General features: G+C 50.5%; 1 protein-coding gene across 1 annotated transcript; it reads right to left on the reverse strand.

Moving 5' to 3' along the window:
- Positions 1 to 2,398: 2,398 nt before the first annotated feature.
- On the reverse strand, positions 2,399 to 23,258 carry LOC148593150 (uncharacterized). Its single transcript, XM_088532012.1, has 16 exons — positions 23,198 to 23,258; positions 21,546 to 21,896; positions 19,790 to 20,074; positions 18,685 to 18,783; positions 18,447 to 18,473; positions 18,000 to 18,026; positions 17,567 to 17,593; positions 17,335 to 17,361; positions 16,493 to 16,519; positions 16,287 to 16,307; positions 15,977 to 16,003; positions 7,251 to 7,433; positions 5,326 to 5,373; positions 4,270 to 4,425; positions 2,704 to 2,815; positions 2,399 to 2,615 (listed from the first exon to the last, which is right to left on the reverse strand). The coding sequence occupies exons 1-16, from the start codon at positions 23,256 to 23,258 to the stop codon at positions 2,399 to 2,401; spliced, it is 1,695 nt and encodes a 564-aa protein (XP_088388138.1).
- Between the last annotated feature and the right edge of the window lie 4,385 nt (positions 23,259 to 27,643).

Here is a 27,643-nt window from a genome sequence, read left to right on the forward strand (position 1 = left end):
CCCAATGTCCCCCCGTGTCCCCAACGTCCCCCCATTGTCCCCAATGTCCCCCCGTGCCCCCCCGGCGCCGCTCACGGCTCAGCACGGCCATGGCGGCAGCTCCCGGCAGCCCCCGCGCCGCGCAGGGGCCCCGGCGTCCGGGACAAGCCCCGCCCCCGCCCCGCCCCCGCCCCGCCCCCTCCCGCCAAGTCCGTGCGGGGGAGGGCGGGGCCAGGGGCGGAGCCTCCTGTGGCCCCGCCCACGTGGGCGCGGGGGCCGAACCCGGTTCCGATCGGGATCCGGGGCGATTCCCGCCCGATCCGGACCCGGTCCAGGCCCGATCCAGACCCGATCCCTGCCCGATCCCGCGTTCCGGACCGATTCCCACCCGGTCCAGACCCGATCCCTGCCCGATCCCGCGTTCCGGACCGATTCCCACCCGATCCGGACCCGATCCCCGTCTGATCCCGCGTTCTGGACCGATTCCCACTCGATCCGGACCCGATCCAGGCCCAACAGGGATCAATTCCCACCCAATCCCGACGCTCCGGACCCGATCCAGGACCATTCCCACCTGACCCACGCGATCCCGCCCTGATCCAGGTCCAACCTGGACCCAACAGGGATCATTTCCCACCCAATCCCAGTGCTCCGGAACCGATCCGGACCATTCCCACCAGATCCGGACCCGATCCGGACCCAACAGGGATCAATTCCCATCCAATCCCAGTGCTCCGGACCCTATCTGGGACCATTCCCACCTGCTCCAGACCCGATCCGGACCCAACAGGGATCAATTCCCACCCAATCCCAGTGCTCCGATCCCACCCTAGGACACTTCCCACCTGATCCGGACCTAATCCGGAATGATTCCCGCCCAATCCAGGTGCTCGGATCCGGATCCCCCCCTCCGGATCCGCCCCCCCCATGGCCGCAATAAAGCTCCATGTGGGGGGGGAGGTGACAGCCCAATGTCCCCCCCCCGGTGACGTCCGTGTCCCTGTGTCCCGGTTAATCCCTGGAGCCTCCGGCTGTTTTTAATTAAGTTTTTTAATTACTTTAATCCGAGCAGGAAAATGGGGCGGGGAGGGGGATTAGGACGGGGGGGCCCTAATTCCCTATGGAATTGGAGTGTGTGTGGGGGTCTCTATTCTCTATAAATAAGCAGGGAAGATTCCAAAATCCCTATGGATTTGGAGGGGGTCCCATATCCCTATAGATGGGGGGGGAGGGGGAGGGAATTCCCTATGGAAATGACGCTTCCAAATCCCAATTAAAGGGCAATGTCTAAATTCCTTATGGAAAAAGGGGTGTTCCCAAATCCCTATAGGAATGATGAGGTCCCAAAATCCCTATGGAAAAGGGGTGTGTGCGTGGGGGTGCAATTTCCTATGGAAGGGGAGGATATCCCAAATTCCTATGGATTGGGGGGGGATTCTAATTCCCTATAGAAATGGAGGGGTCCCAATGGGAATGGAGAGGGGTCCCTATGGAAAAAAAAGGAGGATCCCCAAATCCCAATGGGAATTGGGGTGGTCCCCAAATCCCTGTGGAAACAGGGGTTCAAATCCAAATGGAAATGGGAGAATCCCAAATCCCAATGGGAACAGGGGAATTGTCCCCAAATCCCCATGGAAAGGGAGAGGGGGTTCAAATCCCAATGGAAATGAGGGAATTGTCCCCCAAACCCTATGGAAATGGGGGAATTGTCCCCAAATCCATAGGGAAATGGGGTCCCCAAATCCATAGGAAAATGGAGGGAGGGTCAAATCCCAATGGAAATGAGAAAATTGTCCCCAAATCCCTATGGAAAAGGGGGGGGGCTTCAAATCCCAATGGAAATGAGGAAATTGTCCCCCGAACCCTATGGGAATGGGGGAATTGTCCCCAGATCCCTAAGGAAATGGGGTCCCCAATTCACTATGGAAATGGGGTCCCCATATCCCTATGGAAATGGGGGAGGGGTTCAAATCCTAATGGAAATGAGGAAATTGTCCCCAAATCCCAATGGAAATGGCGGGGGGGGGTCCAAATCCCAATGGAAATGAGGAAATTGTCCCCCGAACCCTATGGAAATGGGGGAATTGTCCCCAAATCCCTATGGAAATGGGGTCCCCAAATCCCTACGGAAATGGGGGGGGGGTTCAAATCCCAATGGAAATGAGGGAATTGTCCCCAAATCCCTAAGGAAATGTGGTCCCCAATTCCCTATGGAATTGGGGTCCCCAAATCCCTACGGAAATGGAGGGGGGTTCAAATCCCAATGGAAATGAGGAAATTGTCCCCCGAACCCTATGGAAATGAGGGAATTGTCCCCAGATCCCTATGGAAATGGAGCCCCCTATCCCTAGGGAAGCGGGGATCCCAGATCCCAGCGGAAAGGCGGGAATTGTCCCCGGAAAGGCGGGAATTCTCCCCATTAGCAGAGCTCCCCATCATCGGCTCCCGGTTGGTGGCCGCGGCGGGGGAAGGGACCCGGCGGGGTGACGCCCGGCGCGGGTGACAGCGGCGGCGTCGCGTTGTTGTCGTCACCGCGCGCCCGCCGGCGGTGCTGGAAGCGCAGCAGCGTCTCGGTGTAGGCGTTGAGGGTGAGCACCGAGGCCGCCATGCACAGCGTGAAGGACAACCACGCGGCCCTGCGCGTCACCCGCACCGCGTCAGGCGGACGGGGTCGCCCTCGGCGCGGCGGGGTGTTGGGGACAGGCGCGCGCGGGTGACGCTCACCCGAAGGACCAGCCGTAGGTCCAGCTCTGCGGGCGCCAGTCCTTGGGGCCCAGGTTGACGGCCACCTGGAACACGGTCATGTACATCATGTGGGCCACCATGCCCAGGAGCCCTGCGGGTGACAACAGGGTGACAGCGCGGTGACAACGTGGTGACAACGCGGGCACAACATGGTGACAACGCGATGACAACATGGGCAGAATGTGGGGAGAATGAGGGGACAACATGGGGAGAATGAGGGGACAACACGTCATGTGGGCCACCATGCCCAGGAGCCCTGCGGGTGACAACAGGGTGACAACATGGTGACAACATGGGTACAACGCGATGACAACATGGTGACAACATGGGCAGAATGTGGGGAGAATGAGGGGACAACACGTCATGTGGGCCACCATGCCCAGGAGCCCTGCGGGTGACAATGCGGTGACAACGCGATGACAACATGGTGACAACATGGGGAGAATGAGGGGACAATGAGGGGACAACACATCATGTGGGCCACCATGCCCAGGAGCCCTGCGGGTGACAACACGGTGACAACACAGTGACAACATGGTGACAACATGGGGAGAATGGGAGGAGAATGAGGGAACAATGAGGGGACAACACGTCATGTGGGCCACCATGCCCAGGAGCCCTGCGGGTGACAACACGGTGACAACACAGTGACAACATGGTGACAACATGGGGAGAATGGGAGGAGAATGAGGGGACAATGAGGGGTCAACACATCATGTGGGCCACCATGCCCAGGAGCCCTATGGGTGACAACAGGGTGACAGCGCGGTGACAACGTGGTGACAACGCGGGCACAACATGGTGACAACGCGATGACAACATGGGCAGAATGTGGGGAGAATGAGGGAACAACATGGGGAGAATGAGGGGACAACACGTCATGTGGGCCACCATGCCCAGGAGCCCTGCAGGTGACAAAGCGGTGACAGCGCGGTGACAACGTGGTGACAACGCGATGACAACATGGTGACAACATGGGGAGAATGAGGGGACAATGAGGGGACAACATGGGGAGAATGAGGGGACAACATGTCATGTGGGCCACCATGCCCAGGAGCCCTGCAGGGACAAGAGGGTGGCAGTGGGGTGACAAAGTGGGGACAACATGGTGACAATGCGAGGATAAAGAGGTGACAATGTGGGAAGGGTGAGGGTGAGATGGAACAGTGTTGGTGACAGCCCAGTCACAGTGACGTGGTGACTGTGGTGACCTTGTGGTTGTGGTGACATTGTGGTCATGGTGACATGGTGGTTGGGGTGACATCCTCGTTGGATGACGTCACGGTCACAGTGACACGGTGGCTGTGGTGATGCTGTGGTCATGGTGACATCGTGGCTGCGGTGACATCGTGGCTGCGGTGACACCATGGTTGCAGTGACACGTCGGTCATGACAATGTTATGGTCACAAGGGCACCACGGTCACGGTGACGCAGCAGTCACGGTGACGCAGCAGTCATGGTGACACCATGGTGGCCGCGGTGGTAATGCCACCTCCGTGACGATGCCGGTGTCGCGGTGGTGACGGTGACGGCGCCGGCGGTACCTGCGAGGACGGTGACGAGGGCGGCGAACGCGTTGACCTTGAGGGCGCCCAGGAAGGAGGTGACATCGGGCGCCAGCTCCAGGGACAGCAGCAGGACCCCGGTGACAAGGAGGGCGACGTGGAGGAACTCGGCCACCAGCGCCAGCCACAGCACCCCTGGGGACATGGGGACATGGGGGGACATGGGGGACATTGAGGGACATGGGGGACGTGTGGGGACATGGGGGGACATGGAGGGACATTGAGGGACATGGGGACATGGGGGGACATGTGGGGACATTGGGGGACATGGGGACGGGGGGGATATGGGAACATGGGGGGACATGGGGGACGTGGGGACATGAGGGGACATGGGAGACATGGGGACATGGAGGGACATGGGAGAACATGGGGACATGGTGGGACATGGGGGCAATGGGGGACATGAGGGGACATTGGGGACATGGGGGACATGGGAAGATGGGGGGACATTGAGGGACATGGGAGAACATGGGGGACGTGTGGGGACATTGGAACATGGAGGGGCATGAGGGAGACATGAAGGGACATAGAGACATGGAGGGGCATGGGGACACTGGGGGACATTGGGGACATGGAGGGATGTGTGGGGACATGGAGGTACATGGGGAGGACATGGAGGGACATGGGGGGACATGGGGACATAAGGGGACATTGGGGACATGGGGGGACATGGAGGGACATGGGGACATCGGGAGACATGGGGACGTGTGGGGACATGAGGACACATGGGGACATGGAAGGACATGGGGACATGTGGGGACATGGGGGGACATTGGGGATACGGGGACATGCGGGGACATGGGGACACAGGAGGACATGGGGACATGGGCAGACATGGGGGGGGGCGACATGGAGGACATGGGGGGACATGGAGGGACACGGGGACACATGGGGACATGGGGACATGGAGGCAATGGGCACCCCAGGGGGTGTCCCCTGGGTACCGAGGGGTGTCCCCAAGGTGCCGGGTGTCCCCAAAGGCCATGCCCAGCTCCGGGGGTGTCCCCAATGTCACCGGGATGGGGGGTTTCCCACCTTTCTCCGACTCCGGGGGCAGTTGGATGAAGCTGCGACAGACCTCGCCTGGGGACAGGGACATCTGTGTCCCCCCATGTCCCCCCGTGTCCCCCCATGTCCCCGCCATGTCCCCACATCCCTCCATGTCTCTCCATGTCCCCTGTGTCCCTCCATGTCCTCCCCGTGTCCCCTCATGTCCCGCCCATGTCCCCGCATCCCTCCATGTCGCTCCCTGTCCCAAACGTCCCCAATATCCCCGAGGGCCCCAATGTCCCCAACACCCCCAATATCCCTTCGTGTCCCTGATGTCCCCAATGTCCCTCATGTCCCCACTATCCCTGACATCCCCAATATCCCCCACGTCCCTCCATGTCCCTCAATGTCCCTCCATGTCCCTCCCTGTCCCCGAGGTCCCAATGTCCCCAACATCCCCAATGTCCCTGATGTTCCTGATGTCCCTCCATGTCCCCACTGTCCCCAACACCCCCAATGTCCCCCATGCCCCCCATGTCCCTCCCTGTCCTGAGGTCCCCAAGGTCCCCAATGTCCCTGATGTTCCCAATGTCCCTCCATGTCCCCAACACCCCCAATGTCCCCCATGTCCCCCATGCTCCCCATGTCCCTCCCTGTCCCCAAGGTCCCCAAGGTCCCCACCATCCCCAGTGTCCCCTGAGGTCCCCGAGGTCCCCAACATCCCCAAGGTCCCTGAGGTTCCCGCTGTCCCCAATGTCCTCCATGCCCCCATGTCCCTCCTTGTCCCCAAGCTTCCCACCACCCCAACATCCCCAATGTCCCCGAGGTCCCCAACGTCCCCGTTGTCCCCAATGTCCCCCATGCCCCCATGTCCCTCCTTGTCCCCGAGGTCCCCAACATCCCCAATGCCCCCGTGGTCCCCAATGTCCCCGAGGTCCCCAACATCCCTGAGGTCCCCACTGTCCCCAGTGTCCCCCATGCCCCCATGTCCCTCCTTGTCCCCAAGGTCCCCAACATCCCCGAGGTCCTCAACATCCCCAACGTCCCCAATGTCCCCGAGGTCCCTGCTGTCCCCGAGGTCCCCAAGGTCCCCAACATCCCCAATGTCCTGATGTTCCCAATGTCCCCAATGTCCCCGAGGTCCCCGCTGTCCCCCATGCCCCCATGTCCCTCCTTGTCCCCAAGGTCCCCAACATCCCTGAGGTCCCCGCTGTCCCCAATGTCCCCCATGCCCCCATGTCCCTCCTTGTCCCCAAGGTCCCCAACATCCCCAATGTCCCCGTGGTCCCCAATGTCCCCGAGGTCCCCAACATCCCTGAGGTCCCTGCTGTCCCCAGTGTCCCCCATGCCCCCATGTCCCTCCTTGTCCCCAAGGTCCCCAACATCCCCGAGGTCCTCAACATCCCCAACGTCCCCAATGTCCCCGAGGTCCCTGCTGTCCCCGAGGTCCCCAAGGTCCCCAACATCCCCAATGTCCCTGATGTTCCCAATGTCCCCGAGGTCCCCGCTGTCCCTAATGTCCCCCATGCCCCCATGTCCCTCCTTGTCCCCAAGGTCCCCAACATCCCCAATGTCCCCATGGTCCCCCATGTCCCCCGCTGTCCCCAATGTCCCCATGTCCCTCCTTGTCCCCAAGGTCCCCAACATCCCCAACATCCCCAATGTCCCTGATGTTCCCAATGTCCCCAATGTCCCCGAGGTCCCCGCTGTCCCCAATGTCCCCCATGCCCCCATGTCCCTCCTTGTCCCCAAGGTCCCCAACATCCCCAATGTCCCCATGGTCCCCCATGTCCCCGCTGTCCCCAATGTCCCTCCTTGTCCCCAAGGTCCCCAACATCCCCAATGTCCCCGTGGTCCCCCATGTCCCCGCTGTCCCCAATGTCCCCATGTCCCTCCTTGTCCCCGAGGTCCCCAACATCCCCAATGTCCCCGTGGTCCCCAATGTCCCCAAGGTCCCCGCTGTCCCCTACCCCCCGGCTGCTCCTCGCAGGACACCCAGAAGCCCGTGTGGAAGCTCCGCAGGTGGAACTTGTCCTCGCCGCTCTCCCACAGGTACCGCGCGGTGACACCCGCGTCCCCGGTGCCGTTGTTGCCGCCGCCGCCGGTGCCGTTGTCCCCGCGCGGGGACGTCCCCTCGTGGCCCTCGCAGGCCCCTGGGGACGCGCAGGGCACCTTGGCCACCCGGTGCCGCCCCTGGCACCAGTAGCTGGTGGCCAAGGCCACCGCGGCCAGCGCCAGGGCCACCGCGGCCAGCGCCAGCCCCAGCGCCGAGCGCGCCCGGCGCCCTTGGGGACACCCCCCCGGGCCCCCTTGGGGACACCCCCCGACGGCCCCTTCCCAGGGACCCCCCCAGGGCCCCATGGCCCCCGCGACGCTGCTGTCACCCCCTGTTGTCACCCGCTGTCATCGCTGTCCCCCCCCTGTTGTCACCCTGTCCCCCCCCTCCGGTGTCATCGCTGTCCCCCCCCTCTCATTTCCGTTCCCCCCCCTTGTCCCCTCCTGTCACTCTGTCCCCCCCCTCGTCCCCCCTTCATTTCCTTCCCCCCCCCCTTTGTCCCCGTGTCCCCTCCTGTCACTCTGCCCCTCCCTTTAGGTTCGGTGCCCCCCCCATTTCCATGTCCCCCCCCTTGTCCCCATGTCCCCCCCTTGTCCCCATGTCCCCCCCCATATCCACCCTCCCTTGTCCCCATGTTGTCCCCATGTCCCCCCCTTGTCCCCATGTTCCCCCCCCCCCGCCTTGGCCATATGGTCCCAAGGGCTTAAAATGGGGGGAGGGGGGGCCCGGACGCCTGGGCCCTTCCTCATTAATAGGGGGATTAATTAGGAGCCGCTCCCAGGGTGGGGGCAGGGCCGGACGCCTGGGCCCTTCTCCCCCCCTCCCAAATTCATTGGCAGCCCCGGGGCATTGTGGGAGGTGGGGGGGGCGGGGGGGCCCGGAGGGGTGGAAAGAGCCATTGAGCGGCCGGGTAATTAACAGGGCGGTTAATTAGGGCGGAAGGGGGGGGGCGGGGGGGGGGGTCATTGGGGGCTATTGAAGGAGGCTCGGGGGGGGGGCATCGGGGGGGCTGGGGGGGCTCTATGGGGCCCTGGGGGGGATCTGGGGGGCTCTAAGGGGTCTGGGGGCTCTTGGGGGTCTATGGGGGGCCTGGGGGGTTATGGGGGGTTTTGGGGGGGACTGGGGGGCTCTAAGGGGTCTGGGGGCTCTTGGGGGTCTATGGGGGGGTCTGGGGGTTATTTGGGGTCTCTATGGCAGGTCTGGAGGGCTCTAAGGGGTCTGGGGGCTCTTGGGGGTGAATGGGGGGGTTTAGGGGGTCTTGGGGGTCCATGGGAGCTCCTGGGGGTCTAGGGGGGCTCTTGGGGAGTCTATGGGGGGGTCTAGGGGCTATTGGGGGTCTCTATGGCAGGTCTGGGGGGCTCTAAGGGGTCTGGGGGCTCTTGGGGTTCAATGGGGGGGGTTTGGGGGGTCTTGGGGGTCCATGGGAGCTCCTGGGGGTCTAGGGGGGCTCTTGGGGAGTCTATGGGGGGGTCTAGGCGCTATTGGGGGTCTCTATGGCAGGTCTGGGGGGCTCTAAGGGGTCTGGGGGCTCTTGGGGGTCTATGGAGGGTCTGGGGGGGCTATGGGGGGTTTTGGGGGGTCCTGGAGGCTCTGGGATCTGGGGGGGCATTGGGGGCTCCTGGGGGTCGGAGGGGGGTCCATGAGGGGGGGGCTCTAGTGACTGGGGGGGGTTCCGGGAATTGGGGGGGGTCCCCAATCAGTGCCCCCCCCAAATCCCTAAATCCTCCCCCCCCAAACACCCCAACGATCCCCCCCCCAGCACTTACCATGAACGGGGGGGGGGGGGGGCGCCCTTGGGGGGGTCCTGGGGGGCGTTTGGGGGGGGGCGGGGGTCGCCGAGGGGGTCACGTGGGATTTGGGGGGGGTTCCGGGGGTATTTTGGGGGGTGTTATGGGGTATTTGGGGGGTTCTGGGGGGTTCATGAGGGGTTTGGGGGGTTCATGGGGGGGATTTGGTGGTTCATGGGGGATTTGGGGGGTCGCAGGGAGATTTGGGGGGTTCATGGGGGTTTGGGGGGTCTCGGGGGGGGTCTCAGGGCCGCAGGGCCCCCCCCAGCCCCAGGGCCCCCCCCCGCGAGCAGGGCCCCCCCCCAGGAGGGCGGGGGGGGCGGCGCTGGGGGCGGGGCCCGCGGGGGGGCCCAGGCGGCAGGGAGGGGGGGGCGGCGGCTCCGGCGTCCACGTGGGCTCTGTGGGGGGGGGGGCACCCATGGGTGTCATGAAGGGGGGGGGTCTCAGATCACCCCGGGGGGGGAGGGGAACACGGGGGGGGGGGGGCGGGGGGCACCCATGGGTGTCATGAAGGGGGGGGGTCTCAGATCACCCCGGGGGGGGAGGGGAACACGGGGGGGGGGGGTCCCCTTATGTGTGTCACAACTTGGGGGGGTCTCAGCTCCCTCTATGGGGGACCCCGAGGTATGTGACGAGTTGGGGACGGACTCAGTCCCCCACCCCAGGGTCCCCCATGCATGTGATAAGTTGGGGACGGTCTCAGCTCCCTCCCCCCATCGGGGTCCCCCATGCGTGTGACAATCCCGGGGGGGGCGGTCTCAGCTCCTATAGGGTTGTCCCCATCCCCCCCAAGATCCCCCATGCGTGTGATGAGTTGGGGACGGTCTCAGCTGCCCCCCCCAGGGTCCTTCCTCCCACCCCTCCCCAAGGTCCCTCATGCATGTGATGAGTTGGGGACGGTCTCAGCCTCCCCCCCCTTCCCGGGTCCCCCATGCATGTGACAAATTGGGGACAGTCTCAGTGCCCCCCTCCCCCCCCAGGGTCCCCCATGCGTGTGATGAGTTGGGGACAGTCTCAGCCACCCCCCTCTCTGGGATCCCCCCCGCCCCTCCCCATGGTCCCTCGTGTGTGTGACAAGTTGTGGACGGCCTCAGCTCCCCCGCCCAGGGTCCCCCATGCATGTGACGAGCTGGGGACAGTCTCAGCGCCCCCCCCCACAGTGTCCCCCATGCATGTGACGAGTTGGGGACGGTCTCAGTGCCCCCTCCCCCAGGGTCCCCCATGCGTGTGACGAGTTGGGACGGTCTCAGCCTCCCCTCCCCCAGGGTCCCCCATGCATGTGACGAGTTTGGGACAGTCTCAGCGCCCCCCCCCCAGGGTCCCCCATGCATGTGACGAGTTGGGGACGGTCTCAGCGCCCCCCCCCCCAGGGTCCCCCATGCGTGTGATGAGTTGGGGACAGTCTCAGCGCCCCCCCCCCCCCCCCACGGTCCCCCATGCATGTGACGAGTTGGGGACGGCCTCAGCCCCTCCGCTCCCCCAGGGTCCCCCATGCGTGTGATGAGTTGGGGACGGTCTCAGCGCCCCCCCCCCCAGGGTCCCCCATGCATGTGACGAGTTGGGGACGGTCTCAGCGCCCCCCTCTCCGGGATTCCGCCCCCCCCCCCCCCCCGGGATCCCCCATGCGTGTGATGAGCTGGGGACGGCCTCAGCCAGCCCCCCCCGGGGTCCTCCTCGCCCCCTCCCCGGGGATCCCCCATGTGTGTGACGAGTTGGGGACAGCCTCAACCCCCCCCCCCCATCGGGGTCCCCCATGCGTGTGACAATCCCGGGGGGGTGGAGTGGGCAGGTCTCAGCTCCCATAGGGTTGTCCTCCCCATTCCCCCCAAGATCCCCCATGCATGTGACGAGTTGGGGATGGTCTCAGCCTCCCCTCCCCCAGGGTCCCCCATGCATGTGACGAGTTGGGGACGGTCTCAGTGCCCCCTCCCCCAGGGTCCCCCATGCATGTGACGAGTTGGGGACAGTCTCACCCCCCCCCCCCCCCCGGGTCCCCCATGCGTGTGACAGTCCCGGGGGTGTCACTCACGCCGCAGGCGGCCGCGCAGGGTCCCCAGCGCCCGGCTCAGGTTGGCCACGGCCCCCCGCAGCCGGGCGTTCTCCCCCCGCAGCGCCCCCAGCGCCGCCTGCAGCTCGAAGCCCCCCCCGGGCCCCCCCAGGGCCAGCAGCAGGGCCACCAGGGCCACCAAGGCGCCCGTGGCACCCATGGCCCCGCCCACTGCCCCTGGCCCCGCCCACTGCGCCCCCGGCCCCGTTCGCGGGCCCTGGGCTCCGCCCACCGCACCCTGGCCCCGCCCAGTGACCCAGGCCCCGCCCCCTGCCCCCGGCTCGGTTTGCTCCCCCCGGGCTCCGCCCACCGCATCCTGGCCCCGCCCACTGCCCCCCGCCTCCGCTGGCTGCCCCGGGCTCCGCCCACTGCCCCTGACTCCTCCCACTGCGCCCCCAGTCCCGTTGGCGGCCCCTGGGCTCCGCCCACCGCATCCTGGCCCCGCCCACTGTCCCCGCCCCCGGCCCCGCTCACCGCCTCCAGGCTCCGCCCACCGCATCCTGGCTCCGCCCCCTGGCCTCGGCCCTGCTCCCTGCCCCCTGACTCCGTTCACTTCCCTGGGCTCCGCCCACCGCATCCTGGCCCCGCCCACTGGCCCGGCCCCGCCCCCCCCCCCGCCTCCAGGCTCCGCCCACCGCATCCTGGCCCCGCCCCCTCTCGCCACCCCCTGCCCCCGGCCCTGCTCACCGCCTCCAGGCTCCGCCCACCATATCTAGGCTCCGCCCCCTGGCCCTGGCCCCGCTCCCTGCCCCCTGACTCCGTTCACTTCGCCGGGCTCCGCCCACCGCATTCTGGTCCCTCCCACTGCCCCCGGCTGCGCTTGCTGCCCCTGGGCTCCGCCCACTGCCCCTGACCCCGCCCACCGGCTCCTGGTTCCTTGTGCCGGCTCTTAGCTCCACCCACCATATCTAGGCTCCGCCTGCCGGCCAGTGGCTCTGCCCGTGGCCCCTGACTCCTCCCACCACCTCTTAGCTCCGCCCACTGGATCCTGGCTCCGCCCACCGGCTGCAGGACCCGCCCCCTGCTTCATAGACTTGGCTCCTGGTTCCACCCTTTGGATGATGGACCTGCCCCATCGCCCCGCCCACCTGCTTCTGACTCCGCCCAGTGGATGCCAGACCCGCCCTCTGGCCCAGGGACCTGGCCCCGCCCCCTCGGCCTTGGCTCCACCCGCTGGCTCCTGGCTCCGCCCCCTGGCTGCGGGGTCAATGCTGGCCCTGGTGCTCCTCAACTTGGTCATCGATGACTTGGACTGAGCAAGTTTGGAGGTGACTCCGGCCTGGGAAGAGCGACATTCCCGAGGGCCGCGCGGCCATTGGAGGGACCTGGACAGGATGGAGCGTTGGGAACCCCATGAGGATCAACAGGGACAAGGTCCTGCCCCTGGGCGGGAAGAACCCCAGGAAGAGGGAGGGATGAGGGGTTGACCTGCTGGAAAACAGCTCCATGGAGAGGGATTGGGGAGTCCTGGGTGACAACGAGTTGCCCATGAGGCAGCAACGTGTGCTGGTGGCCAAGAAGGCCAATGGGATCCAATGGGATCCAATGGGATCCAATGGGATGCAGTGCGATCCAATGGGATGCAATGGGCTCCAATGAGATCCAATGGGATGCAATGGGTTGCAATGGGCTCCAGTGGGCTCCAATGAGATCCAATGGGATGCAATGGGTTGCAATGGGATCCAACTGGATCCAATGGGCTCCAATGGTATCCAATGGGATGCAATGCGATCCAATAGGATGCAATGGGTTGCAATGGGATGCGATGGGCTCCAGTGCAATCCAATGAGTTGCAATGGGATCCAATGGGATCTAAGGGGCTCCAATGGGTTGCAGTGGGATGCAATGGGCTCCAATGGGTTCCAATGGGATCCAACGGGCTCCAATGGGATCCAACGGGCTCCAATGGGATGCAATGGGCTCCAATGGGATCCAATGGGATGCAATGGGCTCCAATGGGTTCCAATGGGATCCAATGGGCTCCAATGGGATCCAAAGGGCTCCAATGGGATCCAATGGGATGCAATGGGCTCCAATGGGTTCCAATGGGATCCAACAGGCTCCAATGGGATCCAAAGGGCTCCAATGGGATCCAACGGGATCCAATGGGATGCAATGGGTTGCAATGGGATCCCATGGGATCCAATGGGATCCCATGGGATTCAACGGGATCCAATGGGATTCAACGGGATCCAATGGGCTCCAATAGGATCCAATGGGCTCCAATGGGATGCAGTGGGATGCAGTGGGATGCAGTGGGATCCAACGGGATCCAATGGGATCCAACGGGATTCAACAGGATCCAATGGGCTCCAATAGGATCCAATGGGCTCCAATGGGCTCCAACGGGATCCAGTGGACTCCAATGGGCTCCAACGGGCTCCAGCGGGATGCAATGGGCTCCAGTGGGCTCCAATGGGATGCAATGGGATGCAATGGGATCCAATGGGATCCAATGGGATTCAATAGGATCCAATGGGCTCCAATGGGCTCCAACGGGCTCCAACGGGATGCAATGGGCTCCAGTGAGCTCCAATGGGATCCAATGGGATCCAATGGGATGCAATGGGCTCCTGGCTGCAGCAGGAGGAGCGTTGCCAGCAGGTCCAGGGTGGGATCCTGCCCCTCTGCTCCGCTCTGAGGGGGCACCTGGAGCATCGGGGGCAGCTCTGGGCTCTCCAGGACAAGAGGGACCTGGAGCTGCTGGAGAGGGACCAGCGCAGGGCCACGAAGATGATGAAGGGACTGGAGCATCTATGGGATGAGGAAGGACAGAGCGAGCGGGGCCTGTCCAGCCTGGAGAGGAGAAGGTTGAGACGGGATCGGGTCAACATGGTCAAGTACCGGAGGGGAGAGTGTAGGGAGGAAGGGGCCAAACTCTCCTCGGTGGTGGCCAGTGACAGGACAAGGGATAACGGGGACAAGTTGAACCCCAGGAGGTTCCATCTCCATGTGAGGAAGAACCTCCAAACCCACCTGGATGTCACCGTGTGTCCCTGCTCCTGGTGTCCCTGCTGGAGCAGGGGCTGGACTGGGTGATCCCGAGAGGTCCCATCCCACCTCCACCATTCCGTGATGCTGCGAAACAGCCAAATTCGAGTGATTTCAACAGCAAAATGTAGATTTTTAGTATTTAATATATTTTTTTATTTATAACCCATTTAACCTTAAAATTATTACTTACAAATATCTCCAAATAAGTCTTCCCCACACCTTTAGTTTCTACCTGTAACATTTTATTTTTCAGCACATTCTTGAGCTGCCATTAACAGTTTTCATTACAAAATACCGCGAAAAAGGGTGTCCCATTAGGTTAACAAAGAGGAAAAACAGATTTAAAGAATCTCCTGGTCGTATCCATAGAGATTTTAATGGAATGGGGATTCCGACTGGGTGGAATACAAATGATGTGGGTGTCTCCTCGCTTTTCGGGACAAACTGGGGACATTTGAACCCAACACATTGAATCTTGCACTCTGTAACTTTTCCATTTATCGAGAATATTTTTCTGTCACTTTTAAACTTATATTTCAGTATTTATTTATTTAGTAATGGGTACTGATTTATCTATTTATATAATATGAATACATACATATATATATATAAAACATACTACATATATTTTATATTTTATATTTTATGTTTTATGCTACATATTACATATTGCATACTATACATTATATATGTGTTATATATTATGTTATATATTACATTTTTAATATCACATATTGTATAATTATATATAATTATTATATAATCATATATTATAAATATTACATATATACATATATACATATATTGTATGTAATATATGTATAATATAAATATAATATTAACATATATTATATAATACACATATAATATATATAATTATATTATATATAACATTTACACATGCATTTTATAATAGTTTGTATATATAAAAATATCTAAACATATAATAATATATATATTTTTAAGTTATATATATTTATCTTTCTTTAAATATATGCATACATATATATATATAAATATATACATAATTTATTTAGTAATTAAAATTTAGCATCTATTTAGTAGTGGATAGCACATCTCTTGCCCAACTCAACAGCGTCCTACATCTCGGTTTAGCCATTCCCTGGGAATTTTCTTCTAGTTGAGACAGCAACGATAGCAAAAATAATCCTTTTGTTGCCCTTCCTGATTGCAGACATTGGATCCTTCCTTCACTCTTCCCCATTTTCCTGGTTTTCCCATTTCCTCCCTGATCCGGCTCCCTTTATTTCGTAGTTATTCCTGTCCGCTCTGTTCCAGCCTCTCTCCCGCTTGTGCAGGAAGAGCTTCGCTTCCAGGATGCGCCGGATCCGCCGCTTCCCGTGGCCGGTTTTCCAGCACAGGGACGATCCGCACTGTGTGGAACAGGAATGGGGAGGCCGCGGCCACCAACGGCTCCAACTTCCCCGCGGTCGGATCCATCCCCGGATTGATGGGAATGGGGATGGGAAGGGAAAGGGAGGAGAGTCTGGATTGATGGGAAAGGGGATGGGGATGGGGAGGGAAAGGGAGGAGAGTCTGGATTCATGGGAATGGGGACGGGAAAGGGAGGAGGGTCCAGATTCATGGGGATGGGACGGGACTGGAAAGGGAGGAGGGTCTGGATTCATGGGAATGGGCATGGGACGGGAAAGGGAGGAGGGTCTGGATTCATGGGAATGGGGATGGGAAGAGAAAGGGAGGAGAGTCCGGATTCACGGAAATGGGGATGGGAAGAGAAAAGGGGAATAATCTGGATTCACAGTAATCCATCCTATCCTGCCATCCTCTTACCTGCATGGCTCTGAGCTTCCCAGAAATCTGGAAAAATGGAAATATCCACAATTATTTTATGAAACTCTGGTCAGTAAAACAGCCCTCAAACCAAAGGGCTTTGACCTACTCCATGCAGTTGCCATACCCCTTATTCCACTTTTATTTTATTTTATTTTATTTTATTTTATTTTATTTTATTTTATTTTATTTTATTTTATTTTATTTTATTTTATTTTATTTTATTTTATTTTATTTTATTTTATTTTATTTTTGGCTTTTTCTCCTCCTTATCCCACCAATAATTCCCCAGCATTTTAATATGACTTACCCAGCTCGGGTTTAATTTGATCTGAAAGGTAAAGACATTCCAGTCACTGACCCTTGTTTTGAGATTCCATTAAAATAGTAAAATGACAGAGGAAAAGCATGGAAGAGGACAGAATTCTGCAATTTTTACCTGCAAAATGACAGAGTTCTGCAATTCTGCAGACTTTTTTATTCAGAATGTAAAATAAAGAGTGTTTTTCATCTTACCAAAGCGTTCTCGGAGTAGAGATTTTGCTGTTAAAAGAATATAATGAATGAGTAAAGCAAAAACACAAGGACAAAATAGGTAAGTTTGGTAAAAATGACTGTGGAATTATTGTTTCAACATAATTATTGTGCATAATTATGTGGAAAATTTCTATCATTAGGATAAAAGTAGGATAAAACTAGTTATAACCCTTTATCAGTAACATGAAAATGTTCTTTTTTTTTTAGTTTTTGCACAAATCTGTTAAGAATTCATCAGCATCCTGAGTTTAGAAAATAGTTAAAATTTCACATTTTTTTTCACATGTCATCTCTTTAATGACATTTACTTTGGAGCTAGGAGAAAGGAGTCCTCAATAATCCCCAGATTTCATGCAGTTTCCATGAAGAAAAATGTCAAAAATGGCCAAAACAACAAAAAAACCCGGTGGCTGTAGATTAGCTTAATAGGTTTGTTACAAAACATACTCTGTGCATGAAGGAGGAAGGTAAAGATCATTTATATGTAAAATCATAATATAATAATAATATAATATAATATAAAATGCTTTCAAATACAAAATATAAATATAAAATATTTTTATATATTTTATATATAAACTATACATAAATATTTATATATTTATATAAAATATAATGTAAGTATAAAATATATAGAAATATAAATATAAAATTTATTGCTTAAAATATAAAAATATTTTTAAAAATAAAATAAAATAAAATAAAGAAAATAAAGTAAAATAAAATATTTTTTTTCAAAAAATAATTAAGCAGACTGGCCTATGTACAGATGACAGGATTTCATCCATCTCATTTCTTTTTTTAATTAGAAGGAAATTTACCTCTTTTATTTGCAGTTTTCTGTCTCTCTAAGATAATCAGCACATAGAAAAGAAGGAAATAAACCAGGTTAAGGGGTGCTATGGGATATAACATGGAAATGGAACGTTACAGACTGGATTTTCAGGTATTTCACAGGAGGATTTTAATGATTTCAGTTGATTTTTGCTTCCACTTTTGACTACTTGGCCATCAAACCAACCTGCTGGGCAAAACCATTTGGGCATCTCTTACCTAACTTCGACTTCAGTTGTTCTTTTTCTAGAAAAGATAGTAGAAATAGATAAAAAATATCTAGAAAAGTTCATTCATAGAAAACATTCTAGAAAACATCGAAAACTTTTACATCTATATCTATATCTATATCTATATCTACTATATATTTCATATTTACATGTATTATATCTATATATTATATTATATTATATCTATATTTATATTATATCTATATTTATATTATCTATATTATCTATAGCTATTTATATCTATATCTATATCTACTATCTATATCTATTTATCTATATTTATTATATTTATATTATATCTCATTTTACCAATTAAGACTTGAGTAGTTTGAAAGAAGATGGAAAAGTTGTCGTACACCTGAATTTTGATTCCTTGCAAAATTTTACATTTTAGCATCATTTCTAGTGCGAAGGATTTTTACCTTTTTCCATTGCGGTCTTCGCTTTTACTGAAAAATGGAGAAAATCAGAAAATGTTGCTTATTCTTACGGAAGAAAATTATACGTTGAGAGAAATAAGTGGAGATTTTATTCTGCTTTAACCCAATAAACATCCTGTTGGACCCAGATTTTACTCTAAAACTAAGACGTTTATCATTTCAAGAAGATACAAAAAAAAGAATAGCAAGAAGTGGGACTATTCAGCCCATAGAAGAGAATGACTCAGAGAAAGATCTTAAAAACATTTATAAATTTATAAATATCTGATAGCAGGATGTAAAATGGATGGGGATAAACTCCAAATTCAAGTCTATGATTCTGTGAAACTTCTAGATGCAGATAAGGCTGCTAACTATTTCTTTAATATAAACAAACTCCACCCCCAGCATATTTTCATAATATTTAGATTCATTTTCTTCATTTCTTACCTGAGTTTACTGTTCTCTTGTGGTTACCTGTTGTTAATAAAGAAATAAATAAATTAGTATGTGTTATTCTGGGAAAATGGCATGATATTTTCTCAATTTGCTTTTCCCACCCCTTTGGAGTTCCCGCTTCGGAATTGGGTTATTACGAAGTTGCTGATGATTTTGGTTGTGAGTTTTTGTTAACAGTCCTGGGTTTCACTATTAAGTTGGCCAAAATAAGGTACGAAGAAATACTTACTTCGCAGTTTACAAAATGTGGAGAAAATAAGGACCATGCTGAGACATAGAATTACCAGGAAGACAGCCAGCCATTTGGAAATGGATGGAAAGAAAACATCTGTAAAGATAACCAAAAGGAGTTATATGTTTTTAAGATGTTGAAATTATCAGTAAAACTATTGTGATCATACTCTTTTTTTTTTTTTCAGTTCTGTGAAACACATTTATTAAATTACATTTATTAAATGGTCTGGTCATGTTTTTCTTAGCTATGGCCTTTTAGAGTGTTCAGCTATCACCAAAGAAACATGGCATTTTTATATGTCTTTACAGTTGTATTTTTAATCCATTTTGATTCAGCGCCTGTAAGAGGACTGGATTGAATTTGAAAAGAAGAAAAAAGAAAAGAAGAAAAAAGAAAGAAGAAAAAAGAAAGGAAAAAGAAAAACAAAAAGAAAAAGAAAGAAGAAAGACGAAAGAAGAAAAAAGAAAGAATGAAGGAGAGAAGAGAAAATAAAGAAGAAAGAAGAAAAAGGAAAGAAGAAAGAAGAAAAAAGAAAGAAGAAAAGAAAGAAGAAGGAAGAAGGAAGAAGAAAGAAGAAAGAAGAAGGAAGAAGGAAGAAGAAAGACGAAAGAAGAAGGAAGAAGAAAGACGAAAGAAGGAAGAAGAGAAAAGAAAGAAGGAAGAAGAAAAAGGAAAGAAGAAAGAAGAAAAAAGAAGAAGAAAAAAGAAAAAAGAAGGAAAAAGGAAGAAAAAAGAAAAGAAGAAAGAAGGAAAAAGAGAAGAACAGAAGAAAGAAGAAAAAGAAAAAAGAAAAAGGAAGAAAAAATAAAAAAGAGAAGAAAAAGAAGGAAGAAGACAGAAAAAAGAAAAAAAAGAAAAGAAAAAGAAAGAAAAAGAAAGAAGAAAGAAAAAAGAGTGAAATTATTCACATCCGGACTCTTTTCAGGTGAGAACGAGATTCACTAAGCTCTGTCAAAGGCTGTGCAGTAAACTAGAGAAAAAGATAGAGAACTTTTGATGAATGACCTTTTTCTCCACCACTACACCCTGAATTTGGGGACACATCTCCAGGACATAAAAATGGAAGACTTTTCATTGACTTTTCATTGATTTCACCCACCTGAAATCAGGACTCGGGATTCGCTCGTTGTGTTGAGTAGAGTGTTGACTATCCTGCAGGAGACTTCCCTATCAGATCCTGGTTCCAGGTTCATGGAAGTGACAACACTGTACAGGCCTCCGGGTGTCATCGTTGTCTTCGTGGTTGATTGTTCCTTCCGGATCTGGTCTTGACTATCCAGCCAAACAACCCTGGGTTCAGGAAACCACCCTTCCGTGTGACAGGCGAGGCCGATGCTCCCCTTCGCATGATTCCTCAGGAAAATGGAAGGCACAACACCTCTACCTACAGAAACAAAATATAGTCTCCATTTTCAGCACTGCTGAGTGAGGAAAATTGCCCATTTTTTGAGAGAAATGCTTTAATTTAACACTCTTTTAAAAATATTGCATGAAATTGCACAGAAAGACTTTTCTGAACTTGAACTATGACAGATTTGTAGGCCCTGAAGTTGCTTTCTTCATGCTCTGCAGTTTATCATGGCCAGAAACTACCAAATTGAGAATAAGGGAAGAGTTAACGGAGGGTACAACAGATTATGCTAGCTGGGGACTGCAGTTCTGGAAGGAGGTTGCCAGGGGAATTAATGTAAGAAAAAAAAATCTGTAAAATTATAGATATTGGTGGATTGAAGGAAGCCTACGAAGAAATAATGCATTCATGAAAACAAAATATTAGTGTTAGAGTCATTGTTTCAAGTACAGCTACTACTGCCATGGTGCAGATGAGGTCTATGGAGGTCTACGGAGGTCTATGGAGGCCTATGGAGGTCTACAGAGGTCTATGGAGGTCTGCAGAGGTCTATGGAGGTCTACAGAGGTCTATGGAGGTTTATGGAGGTCTATGGAGGCCTATGGAGGTCTACGGAGATCTACAGAGGTCTATGGAGGTCTACAGAGGTCTATGGAGGTCTACAGAGATCTATGGAGGTTTGTGGAGGTCTATGGAGGCCTATGGAGATCTACGGAGATCTACAGAGGTCTATGGAGGCCTATGGAGGTCTACAGAGGTCTATGGAGGTCTACGGAGGTCTATGGAGGTTTATGGAGGTCTATGGAGGCCTATGGAGGTCTACGGAGATCTACAGAGGTCTAAGGAGGTCTACAGAGGTCTATGGAGGTCTACAGAGTTCTATGGAGGTTTATGGAGGTCTATGGAGGCCTATAGAGGTCTACGGAGATCTACAGAGGTCTATGGAGGTCTAAGGAGGTCTATGGAGGTCTACATCTCATTTTCTGAGATGCATCTTCTCTGGCTTGAAGATGGTTCATCTTCCTTTTTGTTTATTGAGAGCTTATACCATGATGGTGTAGAATACTAGGACTCCACATTCGAGAAGGTCTTTTCTAATTTTACGCTCTTTTGGAAGCGACGCACCCCACATTTATCTAATAGAAATTTCTTCTTCTGTATCAGGGAAAGCAAAAAGAAATATTTGTTCCCTTCCAAGACAATCACACCAACTGAAGCTATCAGATGTTTATCAATTAATACACTGAAATGGAAATTGCCACAGAGAAGGTCCAAACTGGCTCTGATAGAGACATTAATTCAGAGAAAACCAAATGAAATCAAAAATATCTCTCATATTCTTTCCATAAACACAGGGAATAAATCAAATTATATTGAAAATGAATTTGCTAAGTCAATAATCAATACTGAAATGAAATTACATGCTGATTCCCTAAGTCAATAATCAATGTGGATGTTTCTGTTCAGGTCTTTGCATATGTTAAAAGAGAGAATAGACACTGACCGGCCACCTGGAGTTCAATGAGCCCATCATGGTGTTGGTTGTCAAAAGAGACCAGACAAGAATATGATCCCTTGTCCGAGTTCCTGACATTCTTCAAGTGCAGAGACATGTTCCCAGCTCCGAATTCACCGTGGAAAAACTCTGTCCTGCCTTGGTATCGCTCATCTTGGATCTCTTTTTTGGTTTTTCCATCGTATCTGCTCACGGTTATTTTTTCAGATTGTTCATTAAATGTCCACTGGACGGAAAATACCTCCGGAATGTGCTCTGCTACCACGTGGCAAGGCAGAACGACCCCTTCTCCAATGACTCCAGTGACCGTAGTATAAGGAAGGGAGCTCACCGATTGACCTGGATGGAGATATAATTGCATTTTCTACCTATTGCAGTTGTTTATGTTGGTGCATTATGTGCATTTTGCTTTTTGTTTTTGCCTTTTTTAATTTTGGCAACTAATAGAACCAATAGTTGTATCAGTTGGAGAGGAACCCAAAATAAAAATAAAAAAATAACACGGCAGATAAAGCAAATTTATCAAAAAAAAAATTCCAGATGAGATTCAGCTGGTGCCCAAACAATAGGACCTAGTGTCATTTGAAATGCAAGATAACTTAGGGTGACTATCTTGATGTTGGATGTCCAAATTTGATACTTCTAAAGTTATATGACATGCATGTTTGAAAGGGAGAAATAAGACAAATCCACAGAATTCCAAAGAAGTCATCACAGCAAATTAACTATATTCTGTGATATGTTACCAATCCATCATGCAACATCCATGGAAACAATTGGAAATAATTGCAATTATATATTCAGTGTATATTCAGGAAATAATTTAGATATCATAAGAATTATATCTGCACTATATCTATATCTGAATTATGATATTCTTATTAAGAATAAGAATTTAAGAGTTTGAAAGTCAAAAATCTGCATCAATCTCTAATCATATTTGCCAGCTCCAGTTGATGAGTGATATCATATACATCATATACAATGGCACTAGATGTCTAAATTTAGGTATCTCAATAGTTCACAGAGTAGAATTCAGGATAGGATACCCTAACACAGACGTCCATAAGGAGATATTTGCATTTCCACTGACTAGATTCCTCCTATAGATAGTGTAGATAGAGCCTGTTCATTACATCCTATAGTAGAAACCTACCTTCATTCACTGAAATTCTAAATTCCAGTTAGTCTGTTCTTTTCATGGAATACCGTTGCTTGAACATATGATCTTGGGCCACCTTTGATGCCTTGAGGTACCCTACACATAGGACCAGCGGATCCAAAAATGGGCAACCAACTCTGGAGCTGAATCCAACACCTTGGACCCAGTTCAGTTGACTGCACCAGAGTGTCTGGTGCTACTTAACTCCCCTTAAATCATCCCATTTGGCCTTCATTCACCAGAAGGTCAAAGTTTCCTGTAGGCCCTATCATATCTTCCACCTTATGCTGATATCTCAGCTACCTTAACAGATTTCAGATTGCCCCATGTGCTTATATCCAGCAAGTGTTTATATATTATCCAAGTTTTTTTTAAAAAGAAGTGTACTCATGTACATTCTTTTAAAAAAACTTGGCTCATAACTAAACAATTGCTGGATATAAGCACCCCTGGGGAATTCTGAATCCTGTAATCGGACGTGGTGTATGCTGAAAAGTCAATATATGAAGAGCTGTCAACCACTGAAATTGGGAACCCATCAATAACCAGACTTCAGGTGAAATTATCGTCCGACTCCTCTGGTCCCTTCACATGTTGAAGCCAAGACAACAAGTGTAAGTGCAGAGAGAGCTCAATGTAGCAGGGAAAAATGAGAATAAACTTATGAATTATGGGGTTGATACTAGAAAAGGAGAAAGGATTGCAAAGTGGTTTTTCTTTCTACGTCTTCCTACCAATTTTTCAACATTCAGTAAGTGTTGCAGGAGACCTGTACTTCACTCACACTCAGTTTACCTGTCCATACTTACCACTGTCTTCCATGAATCCCCTTTGCCTTTGCTGACAAATTTCTCCATCCAGTGAAGTTAAAAGTATTTCGTAATCTCTATCAATTTTACCAGACAGATCCTTTTCCTTTTCCTTTTCCTTTTCCTTTTCCTTTTCCTTTTCCTTTTCCTTTTCCTTTTCCTTTTCCTTTTCCTTTTCCTTTTTCCTTTTCCTTTTCCTTTTTCCTTTTCTCTTCCTTTTCCTTTTCCTTTTCCTTTTCCTTTTTCTTTTTCTTTTTCTTTTTCTTTTTCTTTTTCTTTTTCTTTTTCTTTTTCTTTTTCTTTTTCTTTTTCTTTTTCTTTTTCTTTCCCTTTTCCTTTCCCCCTTTCCCTTCCTTTCCCTTTCCCTTTTTTTTTTCCCTTTCCCTTTCTCTTTCCCTTTCCTTTTCCCTTTCCCTTTCCCTTTTTCCCTTTCTTTTCCTTTTCCTTTTTTTTATTTTTTTCCTTTCTTAATAGAAAAAAAAAACCAAAGCACTTATTAATGAATTTCTAAGAACAAGACTGTGACTGTACTGATATCCCCATTGAACTACCTCAATGAAACAGAAAGAAATACAAAGCTTAGGAAATTGGAAGCTGTCAAATTTCCACCCAAGATCCTGACTCTCAAAATCACCACCGAGCCAGTCCTAGAGCATTCCTCAAAGAAAAGGTAACTTGAACTGATCAGTGAGTTGAAATGGCATAACATCACTAAATAAAAGACTTCATTTTCAAAATTATTATAACCAGGGCCTTTTTTCCTTTTTTTGCCTGCAAAATGTGCTACCGGTTTTGTTTTTCCCATGCTAACACTTACCGATGAGCCCATCAAACAAAACATAAGCACCTTTTCCCATATTATTTCTACTAAATAATATCATTTTAGTAAAAAAATCTATGCCAATACAATGTTTAAACACATCTTCTTCCCAGGACGTGCACTCTCTGGCAGCTACAGAATAGTTGAAATTTTAGCTGCTAGGGATTTTAACTGAATTTTTCCTGATTTCCAGTTTTTAACAGGCACTTAAAAGCTACTCCTAATAGAATTTCTGTAGTCTAATTTTGGTCTGTTCCAGGATTTAAGTATCACTATGTTGAGAAAATTCTCCTATGTCCTTGACTTCTCACATTTATTTTTAAATGTAGAGAACAGCATATCCACTTTCTTTTCTGAAGACGATTTTCCCTATTTGAATACTTTTCTCAAAAGTATTCCTGAGTCTAACGAAGCAAAACCAATGAAACAACAAACAAAGAAAAAATCCTCATGACTTCCTAAGACTATTTTTATTTTATTTTATTTTATTTTATTTTATTTTATTTTATTTTATTTTATTTTATTTTATTTTATTTTACTTTATTTTATTTTATTTTATTTTATCTTTATTTTATTTTACTTTATTTATTTTTATTTTTATTTTTATTTTTTCCCCTTACATCTCCCAACACTGGAAAAATTCAAGTGCTCTCAAAGAAAGAAATTTGAACAAGCAACAATAATGCAACCCCAGCAGGCAAGTTAATTTCTGCAAGCAAAACCCATTAAATCCATATGAATTCACCAAAGTATCATGGAAAATGTGGTGGTTTTTATTTATGGATTTAGCAAAAGCGTCATTTCTTACCTGATCAGTAAGGACCATACGACCTCTGTATGGCGTATGGTTGTGGTGAACCTTTGGTCTCATATCTTTATTGCCACTGAAGTCCGTGACTGCAGATTCAGCATCCAATAGGGCTGGAGAGGCTCAAACAATCTGATCAGGGGAAAAAGTACATGTCAAGATCCATGTTGCAAGACCAAAACACATTTTTTCCCATATTTTCCTTTTTATGTTCTTCTTATCTTGAACAACAGTGACAAAACACTAAATGTAACTTTTCTACTTCAGTTTGCCCAATTTCTGGCTGTTCTGTAAACTCTGGAAACTGCTGCCCCTTTTTCCCACATCTTGATTTTATAGAAGTTCCTTGAAAAATGGGTACCTAAGACCCTCTTTTTTTGCCTTTATAATAAAATGCCTTATGTCTTTCGTTTTTTTGGCCAGTTTTTCTTTTTACAATCATGACAATAGAAAACCTATTATTGACTGAAATATCCAAAATATTTACTAGAATTTACCAGATTTGTTCATATTCTTTTAAACAAAGGTGTCATTTTGGAAATCAAGGTTATGAAGACACGCTGTGCCAATCACTTCCATCCTAAAAACTATTGAGGTCAATTCTCTCAATTTTAGCTGAATGTGGAGTAGTAAAGTTTCTCAAAGCTATCACATTTTTGTAATGCTAAGAAAACTAAAACAAAAAGAGCAAAAAAAGACACATTTCATAGGAAGATAAGGGGCAAAAGAGTGTCTTCGAATACAAGATTGGGGTTTATTCAACATCCAGGCCAAGAAAAGACCCACAGAGCCAAGACAAGGGCATGATCAGGGTCAGTTTTGGACCTACTCTCCTATTTCCTCCTAGAATAACTTAAAAATAACTTAATAATGAAACTATTTAGCTAATAACTAAATAACTGAAAACAACTAAAAATTCTTTACTGCAGAACATGCAGCAGATCCCAAAAAAGATTTTGAAGGGCATGAGACAGTTTTGCAAATGCCTGTTCTGCCTTTCCAAAGGGAGGGAGCATTTGCCTGAAAATCACCCTGATGAGTGGAAGAACCCAAAGTGAAATCAAAAAATTAAATAAGATCAAGACATTTTATGAAAAAGGTCTATGGAGGAAAGAAGGATCACCAGCGGAAAGGAGTGTTGGATATGTGAAGTACCAACTGAAATGAAACAGTGGATATGTGTTTTAGGAGGAGGTTGTCCTAAGTATCACAGGAAAAATAGGAAGGAGCCTATGGATTTATAAACCCTTGTTGGATTATGGATTTATAAACCCTTGTGGATTATGGATTTATAAACCTTTGTGGTTTATGAATTTATAAACTTTTATGGATTTACATAGACGTTTGTCCATCTGTTGCTGTTCTGCATGTAGCACTCGGAGATGAAGGAAAGTCTGGAGAAATGACGACTTCCCTGTGGTAGAGGGGAATCATTAGACATCATTTAACCTCACAAATTCGTGATTCCCTGTGAGATGATCCATGAGCGCTGAGGGAGGTGGCACGTATTGGTGTTAGGCTCCCCTCCGTCATCTTTGGAAGGCCCTGGAGAACGGGAGAGGTCCCTGAGGGTTAGAAGAGAGTCAATGTCACTCCAGTCCTGGACAGGGTGCAGAGAGGAACCTCATGAAGTTCCAAATGGGCAAGCGCGGGGTCCTGCACGTAGGGAGGATCAACCCCATGAACCAGCACAAGGCTGGGGCTGCTTGAAAGCAGCTCTGCAGAGGAGGATCTCGGTGACCTGGTGGACAAGCTGACCATCAACATGCGCTTGTGACAAGAAGGCCAATGGCATCGTAGGGTGACGCATTAAGAAGAGTGTTGCCAACAGGTCGAGGAAGTTGGTCCTTCTCCTCTGCTCAGGGTGTTAAGGGAGGATGTTAAGGGGATGGAGCCAGACTCTTTTCAGCGGTTGCCACCAATGGGGCAAGAGGCAGTGGCCGCAAGATGAAACACGGGGAGTTCTGCCTGAATGTGAGGAAAAACTTCTCGATTTTCTCTCTTGACTCTCTGACGTGACTGTTGAGAGTAGCAGAGCACTGCAACAAGTTGTCTGGAGGGGCTGTGAGTCCCTAGAAATACCCCAAACCCGCGTGGACGGGATCCTGTGCAATGTGCCCCAGGTGACCCTGCTTGAGCAAGGGGGTAGACTAGGTCTCCAGAGGTTCCTTCCAACTTCAATCACTCTTTGATTCCTTTATTCTTCCATAGGCAAATGGTCTTGAAGTCATCTTCGTTAATGCCTATGTTGATGCCTGTAACTTGCTGATTTTTAAGTTCTCTTCAGGACTGAAGAAGCTCAATCAATGTGTTTTGAAACCAAAAACTTGCACAAGAGCTTTGTAATGAAGCTGTGGAATTCACCCCATCCATGATGAACCCACCTAGCAAATTGGATATGCAAAGACTTGACTTCCTAAAGGGCTGTAGATGGAGAAAAAATTGCCTGAAATCCCTGCAATATTTAGGGTTTCTTTTCAGGAGGAC

Source organism: Tinamus guttatus, unplaced genomic scaffold (genome assembly GCF_059628265.1).
Source record: "Tinamus guttatus ecotype Peru unplaced genomic scaffold, ASM5962826v1 Tinamus_guttatus_pri_ptg000447l, whole genome shotgun sequence".
Classification (NCBI taxonomy): domain Eukaryota; kingdom Metazoa; phylum Chordata; class Aves; order Tinamiformes; family Tinamidae; genus Tinamus; species Tinamus guttatus.

What these genes read in the sequence shown, in the direction of transcription:
- LOC148593150 (XM_088532012.1), bottom strand. Translation starts at nt 23,258, where the DNA reads ATGGGTTCCCAATTTCAGTGGTTGACAGCTCTTCATATATTGACTTTT. An exon ending in ACAACTGAAGTCGAAGTTAG is followed by an intron (nt 17,362 to 17,566) that starts GTAAGAGATGCC and finishes TGATTATCTTAG; the next exon opens with AGAGACAGAAAACTGCAAAT. An exon ending in GAAAACTGCAAATAAAAGAG is followed by an intron (nt 16,520 to 17,334) that starts GTAAATTTCCTT and finishes TTCTTTTAACAG; the next exon opens with CAAAATCTCTACTCCGAGAA.